Here is a 9544-nt window from a genome sequence, read left to right on the forward strand (position 1 = left end):
TAGAAAGCGATCATTGTTTTAAACAGTGAGACAGTAAAGGAACCTTTTCTGGGTGGCGCTGGCGTCACAGCCTTTGCGTTGACCGTGCACACCGCAGCGGGAGGGGCCTCTGCTGCCCGCCCGTGTGCGTGTCTTGCGGGAGCAGGAGGCGACCTCCAAGGGCTCACGCAGACTCATCTCCAGCCCTTCCTCCGACAGGGTCAGTCCTGTTCTGCTCCCAGGAGAAGGGGCGGTGCCGCGAAGCCCCGTCCTCACGGGAGCGCCTCGCGCGTGGTCCGCGCGCTCTGCGAACGCCCCGGCCCAGGGCCACCTGCCTGGCGCCAGCTTCCGCCTCGATGGGCCCGGTTCCCACCCGACATCCCGTCCAGCGGCTGCGGGGGCGGAGGGGGAGGCGGGGGTCACCCGGGCACTTAGCAAGAACTCGGCATCCGAGTCTTCGCGTGTCTCCAAGTCCACCGCGTGTCACCAAGTCCACCGCGTGTCACCCTCAGCTCCCCCGGGTGGCCACGGGCTGGGCACGCGCGACCCTGCAGCCGCTCTGGGTAACAGGATGCCGGACGCTACTGCCGCTCTCTTCGAGCATGCGCAGAACTCTCAACCCGTCCACATGCACTTTCGCCTCCCGCAGGTGCCGGAGACCACGGCTGTCTGATTCGGGTCCCGACCCGGCTATGAGATGGGCTCACGGGGGACCCAGCACCCGGCCGGCGGGGCGTCTGCGGGGCTGCCAGGCCTACGTGCGGCACGACGTGGCTGCACTGCCTCTCGGAGAAAGTGTTCTCTGGCTGTCCGATGTGTCCAATTTGCCGCTCACCGTTTCTATACGAAACACTATGTGACAGGGGAAAAAACCCTCGCTCATCGCATCACGACAGTTGTGATGGCTAAGCCGCTTGGACAGGCATAATTTAAATGCGTAAACCATTTTCATATGCCTGGCCTGACTCCCTAACAATGCAATTTTTAAACAAGTAATAAAGTTTCGAGCAGCTGCAGTGACATAATGCAAATGACTTGTTCGCCGTCACGGAGATGGGGTGGGAGGACGATTTATTTCGCCTCCGTGGGCCCTGATGGCCCTGACTCAGGACCGGGGGAGTTGGGGTACCGGAGCTCGGAGTTGTTTTCCAGCAGTAACTCTGTAACTTTGCAAGCACTGTCCTACCGGTGATAAAAAAAAATGGTTGTTTCCACCCAATTAATTACCTCGGAGAAGGCACTCGCTGGAATTACAAAGTTATGTGGGTGCTGGTACATGTCATTAAGTTTCATGCCACAAAACTGAAAGCTCAGGGCTTCTCTCCGCTCCTGCTCCCGGCCTCCTCTGGGACCGATGGGTGGCGGAGCCTTTTGTTTGCCTCTCCCCGTAGGTTGGCGAAAGCGCCTCATTTGTTAGAAGCGAAGACGGAGCAGGACGCCGAGTTACAACAGGGTTCTCGGGAGACATGGTCCTGATGACAGTAACTCCGGTCGGGTTTAATTATGTAAAGTTGTCGCTGGAAGAGCCAGGGTCCCCACGGCAGGCGGGCTCCAGCACAGGGGGCTTTCAGTGACAGCGGACGGGGCAGGATCTGTCACCAACCACGCCGTTAGCCACTTACTCCCCTTTTAGATGCCTCCTTGTCACTGAAAAGCGGGTGTCACTGGGGAAATGTCATCATGGAAATATTCTGTATCGGGAATTCGCTTCTCCTGTCGTGATGATGTGTCATTCACTTGTACGGCAGTTATTTGAAGCTCCTTGTCCCTTTACAGTCAGCTCTCAATTATCCATCACAAAAGGGGGTCAGTGGTGGGAGCAAACTCGACTGACAGGCAATTAACAACAAAGTAAATTTAGCTTTAAGATGAACAGCACAGGGAAGCAAGAAAAAGCTACCTTGTAGGTTACTGGATTACCAAAATTTAAATTGTTTTTTTAAACTGTTACAAAAACAGCATATCTGAATGTCGACTTTTACATCAAATAGTGAAAAAGCGACAGAGCCCCAAGGCCAGCTACACATTCCCTGGGGAAGGCCACTTCGAATTGTGTCTGCTATTAGTTTTTCTGGTTCCTTTTACCTCTGTATCTCTTAATGATATCTTTATAGCACGATTTATTGAAATATCAATTTTTGTTATCATCTACAGACACCCTACCTGGGAAATGTAACTTTAGCTCACTTCCGTGACCTGTCCCTCTCCGCGTCTGGCTGCTTTTAGCTTCCGTGTTGATGTTTTTGTCACTTTAGATCCCACAGTTCGAATTCTGCTCCCTGTTCCACCAAGTACCGAGTGACTCTGTTTCCCCGCCTCGCAAGATAGCCACACTCCCCCCGTCCCCAGCTCCGTGGGTTCATCGCCGCCCCCTTCCTCCGCCCAAATTCTCTCTGTGTTTCCCGTCTACTCCGTCAGGTCTGACAGCGCTCGCGCTCTATCCCGCGGTCCGATTAAGTGTTCTCTGATTTCCGTCCGAGCGATTCACGGCTCAGAAGCCCGGTGAGTCGAGTTTGCGTCACGAACGTGTCCCATCGTTCATCGCGGGGCCGAATCGCATGCTGTAATTTATGGCCTTTCGGTTTTCCTAGAGCTGCTCATCGCCTTCTTTTCCTTGCCGCTGCTTTATCTTGTCTGTAAGAGCTGATGTTTTGAGGACAGCATCAAATCCGGGGAATGGCCCGCCGTCATTATTTTTCTCCCCAGGACTTCCCTCCTGGGCACGTCCGTGCCCCTGGGCTTCTGCAGTCCAGTCTTGTCATCCTGGGACTTAATTCCTCAGTGTGCTGAGCCGTACCCTCTGGAGGGCATCGTCAGGTAGGAAGGCCGCTGCGGCAGCCCGATCAGTGAGTGTCCACACATTTGCACCCCTACTACCCGCTCCGCGGAGCTCACGGTCTTTTAATGGGTGTCTGAGGCTGGGTGTCCCAGGGGCATACACAGCCTGAGACGAGGCATCAAGCAGAGGCGGCTGTCCCAGGTCCCGCAGGGGCGTCAGAGAGGGAGAGACAGATAAACAACTGGTCCAACGTGCAGGCGACATTGTGAGCAGGCGGGGACCTCTGGGACACCGTGTGAAAGGACAGCTTCCAAGTCACCCCACTCGAGGTGGGTGGAAATCAGAGGAATTAGACAAAAACTTCCACCGGACTCTGTGAGGCGCCTGCTCCTCGGAGAGGTAACTGTCTGTGACTTGCCGCTGGCCGGCCAGCTCTGTCGCCCAGATGAAGCCCTTCGGCACAGATTCGCCAGCGTCATGGCGTCGGGACACGAAGCACGAGGCTGCGGGGCACAGTCGCGAGCGGAGGGGAGCGCACGGAGGCCGGCGGCCTCGGCCTCGGCGGGCTTACAGCTCTCCGGGACACTGTTCTCTAGCCCAAGGTCCCCGCGTCCTGACTCAAGCGGGTATTTTTAAGATGCAGTATCGTCCTGAATTTTCTCCGAGAATAGGGAAGGTGTTTTCGGAGTTAGTTCTCTTTTGTACCCAGGTCGTCTCTCTGCTCCGCGGCCCGGCTGTCTGGCTCACTGGGTCCCCGCGCATGCGCAGGGCTCCCCGGCCGGCAGGCTCCTCGCTGGCGGAGGAGCTGGTTGGAACCGGCGGCGATGGGAGCCCGCGCCTGAGTGAGGGGGACTCCTCTGGGGGGCGCCGGCCTCAGACACCTGGGCTCCGGCTCTCAGTGTCCCCCAGCTGCTCCCCTAAGTCCTAAGGAGGAGCAGATTCGGAGGAGAAACCAAGAACTCGGGGCCGGCACGCCGCGTCTGCGACGCTTGTCAGCACGACACGCAAGGGTGTCGAGCTGTACGCGTGTGGCTCTGCGGAGCGCGGCTGGACCTGGGCGGTGACTGCGGCGGTTGGCGTATCAGCGCTACTGGAGCCACCAGACCGAGTGAGATCTTCGCGTGAGGACGGGCACCCGCAAGGCGCAGAGGAGGCCCAGGAACCCAGCCCGCGGGGCTGGAGAGGAGCCCGCGGGTCAGGGCACCCGGACTGCAGGACTGCCTCCCCTCCCCCTCCGGCCGGTCGTGGAGGTCACCGGTCGTGGAGGTCACCTGTCGCGGGCAGGACCCCACTGAGGCTGTGAGGGAGCGGGGAGCCCATGTCCTCTCTTAGCTCATGTCACTTCCCAGCCACGTCTGGCATCCCTCCCCTGTAGAGGCGCCACTCGGATCCGCCACCTCCACGTGTGGCCCCAGTGCCCCCCACATCCTCTCCCGCCATGCAGGTCTGCCTCTGTGCCCCATCACCCCTTCTTGGAGGAGGCCCAGTCCTACCGGATCCGAGTCCACGCCAGGGGCCTTGTCCTGACCTGATCACCTCTCTAAAGGCTCTGTCTCAATAAGGTCTCATTCCAAGCCACGGGGTTTCGGCGTGTGCTTTGGAGGGTCACCACCCGCCACCACACTTGGCTCCCCTACACACGCCCGGCTCTCAGACCTAGCTCCTTGCTCGGCGGTCCCTCTGTGAACCCCCCGCCAGCCCCCGGCCCCGCTGAAAGCGGCTCCGTCTCGCACGTGTGTCCATCTGCCAACACCACTGGCTTGCATGCTTTCGAAAAGGCATATTTAGTTTTTCAAAAATGTGCTTATGTCAATCATATTTTATCATAACTATGTAAGTTAATTAAATGTAATATAATCCAAAGGATGTGAAGAGAGTGTTATTTTTTTTAAAATGAAAACTCAGTTAAAGGCTTGGGGAAGACACGCCAGCAAGAAAACTGACTTCAGACCATTACGATGACGTTACTATTGGACGAGATCACCGTAAAAGATTGGAACAATCTCTTAGGAATCAAGAAGGATTCCTTTCAGTCGGGTGCTTTGGCGAGTGTTTCTATGTCCTTGGCCCGCTTGAAAGAAACGCAGCCTTAAACTGAAATCCACGAACAACGTGGTCGTGTATAAAGCAGGGGGTACGGTCTGCCGGACCCCGCCAGGGAACCATGCTGGAAGGAGGGGCCTGGACTCGGCATTACCAGGTTAGCGAGTTGGGGCATCCGCTTGTTTCAAATGGCAATGTAACGTTTCAGGTGTGTATTGTTATAATCCCACCGCTTAGCTGTGTGTGGTTGCCTCCAGGTGCCAGCTGGGACTTCGGTGGGGGTGGCAGGGAGGTGGGGGAGGCAGAGCCTTCCTTTGCATCCCCACCCCGGTCCTGTTGAGGTCAGAGGCGGTCAGTGCTGCGTGTGCCACCTCCGGGCCTGGCTGCCCTCCCCTGCAGCGTGAGAAGCGGGCTGACTCCTGGAGGGGCCCAGACTGGGCCCTGGGAGGTCCTCCGAGGCACAGTCTGTTGGACGAAAAGCATGGTTAAACGTTAACACACCCGATTCCAATCTTTCTCTAATTGTGTCTCCATCCCTCCCCCAAGCCCCACGCTTCGTTTGCATCCTGGCTCACGGTTCAGTTTCCCACCGAACTGCAGGGGGACCCGGCTGTTGCCAGAGCAGGCCCCCTGCTTTGCCGCTTGTCCACGGGGCAGGGGGTGGCAGCCCCTGCCTGGGGACAGGCAGAGGTGGGGGCGGCCACTGCCTGGGGACAGGCAGAGGTGGGGGTGGCCACTGCCTGGGGACAGGCGGAGGTGGGGGCGGCCACTGCCTGGGGGATTTGGCCCTCGTGACCTGGGCGAATTCCGGAGCCAGTGAGCCGGGCAGTGGCCAGGGCCTGGATGGCGGCGCCGCTTCCTCCCCGCCGTCGCCTTTCTCCAGGGGCTCGTTTTCTGTGTCCCGCCCAAGTCCCGTCGCGCGTAGGGAAGGCAGCCCCCACCGTCCTGCGACACAGGCCGGCTCCGCGAGTCAGCCAGCCACGTCTGCTTGTCGTCCTCCCTCCGAAGATGACCACCGGTCTGATTCTCCACACAGGCGGCCACTGTCCTCACCCCGTGCCCCTCGGAGTCGGGCCTCTCGGAAGCGTTACCCGGCCTGCGGCTCTGGGACGGATCCGGCTGTTTCCAGGGACCCCTGTGCTCAGAGGCGGCGCAGAACCCTGGTGGCGGGCGGGGACCTGCCCGTCACCCCCGCGTGCATCCTGGGAGATGCCACCCACGCGGGGACTGTGTCAGCTGCCTGTCAGGGGAGGACGCTGGGTCAGCCGCGGGCCTGGCGTGCTCCGTTCGCGAACAATGCTGCCCCCGCGCCCGCGAAGGGCCGGACGGCTCCTCGGTGGGACCCTCATTCTACTCTGTGATTATAAAAGCAGCACTAGCTTCAGCTAAGTTTGGAACATATGAGATAGTAAATCTTTTTAAACTACCCATTAAAACTCACGGACTATGATGATATAGACGATAGATTATAGATGATAGGTAGATTAGATAGATAGAGATGATGGATGGATGAGAGAAAGAAATAGATGTTTTTTGCGAATTTATAACTGTTCTGTTTATACCATTTTCTATCCCGTTTTCCTCACATCGTCCCCACGCTTCATTACCTCTGTCTTCCAACGGCCTCGGAAACACTTTCTGGGTCCCTGGGGTATTCACTCTCTGGGTGACTAGGTTTCGTTCCGCGTGGCGCGGCTCTTACGCAAGTGCGTGGCTCCCAGTTCCCCATCGTACGTCACACTGCGATGCGAGTTACGTAAATGGAGTTACGTAAATGGAGTTACGTAAATGGAGTTACGTAAACGCCGCTGACTCCCCCCGTGTCCTCGTTTCTGTTTCTGTTTCCAGAAGGCGCGTTCCGGGGCCCGGGTAAAGCGTTCTCGATAAGCACGGCCCAGACGCTCTCCCTAGAGCAGAACCGACCACACGCCCACCAACCGCCCGGCCGCAAGAGGACCCCGCTCCCGCCACCACCGCCAGCGCCAGCGCCAGCGGCCGCCACGAGCCGGACGTGTCGCCGGGGCGGTGGCGCTTGGCACTTCCACTGCTGCTGCGGCCGCTGCTCGACCAGTTCGCGCGGCTTCGCTGTCCGCGGGGCCGACCGCTTTCCAGAAGTGCGTCGGGCCTTCTGGGTTTCTCCCCCCGCGGCGACGGTTCCCTCCCCTCGTCCGTCGCCATGTGTCCTTACCGCCGTCTGCGAAAATAATTGGCAATTAATCTTCTACTCTTTGCGTAACGTTTTTAAACGGCATCAATTAAAGGGGAAAGATCTGGCTCTGCGCTGCCCCCCAGCATCTCCGCCTTGCGTTTTCCAGAGACTTTTAAAAGGTCAACGCTACTTCAAAGTCAGACCTGGGTCTGGATGGACTGCCACCAGAAGGCAACACAGTCTTAGATACGTTCCGCTGGTTTTGAAATGAGCTAAAACTTTGACTTCTTAAAATGTCAGCCTCATAAATTCGCCCCCTTAGACAAAGCCAGGTGCTGGTCACCGTTCAGCAGATCCTCATTCAGCCACGATGGCGTCTGAGCCTTGAGCTACCGTTCCACGAAGCACCACATTCAGTTCTCATCCTTAAAAAAGCCAGACATTTAAATGCAAATTTGAAATTTCAAATTTTAATCTTTTGCCCGCTTTAAATTCCATTCACCCACTTTTCCCCCAAATCCAGTCATTTGGGGTTAAAATACAAAGCACTTATAATTTTGGCGCAGATGGAATCGAGAGTCATGTTTTAGTCTCTGACGACTTATATGCTACATGCTCAGAATGGATCTTTCATCCCGGCACAGCTGCCTTCGCCCGCACCTTGGGACCAGGGGCGATGACCTCTGCTTCTGTCCAGGTCCTCTCCCGGACCCCCAGCCCTGGTCAGGCTTGAAAGGCGACTCTGAGGTGTCAGCGAGCAGCCAGGAGTGGCCCCGGAGAGCCACCTCTGGACAGTCCATGGAGGAAGGGGTCCACTCCTGGCTACAGGATGGGATTTAAGTGTCCTGGGTCCTGTGCACCCCGAGGTGAGGCTAATGAGGGCCGACCCCTCCCTTTCGTGTCCACGGGAGGATGTCCAACCTGTGGGCGTGGCCAGTCTCCGGTGTGCACATACCCAGGTTGGTGGCTCCGCTCAGCTCTGGGCGAGCTAAGCCGTCACTTAAAGCCTCGGGGAGACAGCAGTAGAACCATCTTAGTAGATATGGAGCCTGAGTTGCATGTGAACAGGTAGCTCAGTGCCTGAGCTGGAACAGGCCATCAGCAATGGTGGGCTCTGTCTACCTGTCTCTTTCAGTGGGTCTAGGGCAAAGCTCACTACCCACGAGCTGGTGGCTGATGTCAGAGTTCTACTCTGGAACAGATCTAAGGTGTTTCTGACCATAACAGCCAGAACATGCTCCAAATGTGTGAGACCCCGCAGGACCAGGTAACATAACGTCCTGGAAGGGGCTCAGGAGGAAGGTTGCATGACCCCCAACATCCAGGAAGGCCAAGGGCACCCCTCACAAAGCCAGGCTTTCGGGGACAGGCGGGAAGGGACACAGTGAACTATGAGGTGCCCTCCGAACGCCAGGCATCTTAACAGTGACCACGACAGAGGTAAAATCCATCATAGAGGCTTCCTAGGTGACAAATTGCGGGCTAGGGCACTAGACGCCCAGGCCCACCGCCTGGCTGCGCGTGAGTGGGCCTGTCACTCCAGCTGCACGGCCTCCTGGAGGACCTGCGGGAGGCTGTAACCCCTTCACACCTTATTGCTGGGAAGTGACTTTGTGATGTGACACATTAAAAACAGGTTCACGCGAGCCTCCTCTCCGACGAGTTGGAACGTCGGAGTGACAGCCTGCCTTCCTCTTGCATGCTGGCTCAGACAGGAGCCCTCCAGAAAGAGGGGGGTGCGGGGGTGGAGGTGTGAGGGTGCTGGGAAGGGCTTTTACTGATGCTGTGTTTTCAACGCTCCCTGTACGACGACAGACTGGGAAGCTGTTCACCTTAGTCCCCCAATAATCAATAATAGAATGATGAGCACCTTTCCACTCTGCTCCCTTGGCCTGTGGTGGGGTTCCAGCAAGGAATTCCTGGGGCTCAGCCCCTGCCCGGCTTACGGAGCCCCTGTCCAGCTCGGCTTCAGCCCCTGCCCTGCCCTGCCCAGCCCCGGGCCAAGCACAGCCCCCGAGCACGGCTTCGCAAGCCCCGCCAGCCCGGGCAGATGCCCGGCTCCGGCCCGACTCCCATCCAACCCCGCCGGCCCCGCTCCTGTCCATTTCCACACCTGTCCAGCCCCGCAGGCAGGGAGTGCGGCGCCCGCTTGGCCCGCCGAGTCCCCCGGCGGCCAGCAGAGGGCGCGCCTCTCGGAGAGGCGCCTGGGCTCAGCCGCGGACCGGATCTCGCCCCGGACCCCGACCCCGTCCGGACCCCTGACCCGGGCCCAGCCGGAACCGAAGGGACCGTGCCCGCAGGGCGGGGGCAGGCGGGGGTCCGGGGCGGCGGCGGCCGGGATGCGGGGGGCGGCGCGCCGCGCAAGTCAAATGCGTTTGTGCCACCTGTTGGCCCCGCGCCCGCACTGCACGAGCCAGGGGGTCGCCGGGCGGCAACCAGGGGGACAGGCCCGCGGCGCGCCCTGGGGCCACGAGCGGGGCTCCGCGCCCGCCCGCCGGGACGCAGAGTGCCCGCCGCGGAGCAGCGCGCCCGGAAGAAATGCCGGGTGACAGTCCCACCTGCAAAGGCGTTAGGGAGATGCTGTGAAAAGGGGT

The 9544-nt window shown here is 58.9% G+C and overlaps 1 protein-coding gene across 1 annotated transcript; it reads left to right on the forward strand.

The window, feature by feature from the left end:
• Window positions 1-4716: 4716 nt before the first annotated feature.
• On the forward strand, window positions 4717-7522 carry LOC120586120 (protein FAM117B-like). Its single transcript, XM_039842537.1, has 4 exons — window positions 4717-4795; window positions 5348-5485; window positions 5552-6137; window positions 6650-7522. The coding sequence occupies exons 1-4, from the start codon at window positions 4717-4719 to the stop codon at window positions 6672-6674; spliced, it is 828 nt and encodes a 275-aa protein (XP_039698471.1). The 3' UTR covers window positions 6675-7522.
• Window positions 7523-9544: the final 2022 nt, after the last annotated feature.

The sequence above is a fragment of the Pteropus medius genome, unplaced genomic scaffold, assembly GCF_902729225.1.
Source record: "Pteropus medius unplaced genomic scaffold, Ma_sr-lr_union100, whole genome shotgun sequence".
Classification (NCBI taxonomy): Eukaryota; Metazoa; Chordata; class Mammalia; order Chiroptera; family Pteropodidae; genus Pteropus; species Pteropus medius.

Bases quoted from the DNA above. Each gene is read 5' to 3' on its own strand.
- LOC120586120 (XM_039842537.1), top strand. From the start codon at position 4,717: ATGACGTTACTATTGGACGAGATCACCGTAAAAGATTGGAACAATCTC. The intron at 4,796-5,347 runs GTGCTTTGGCGA...CCCTCCCCCAAG, and splicing joins GAAGGATTCCTTTCAGTCGG to CCCCACGCTTCGTTTGCATC. The intron at 6,138-6,649 runs GTGGGACCCTCA...TTCTGTTTCCAG, and splicing joins AAGGGCCGGACGGCTCCTCG to AAGGCGCGTTCCGGGGCCCG.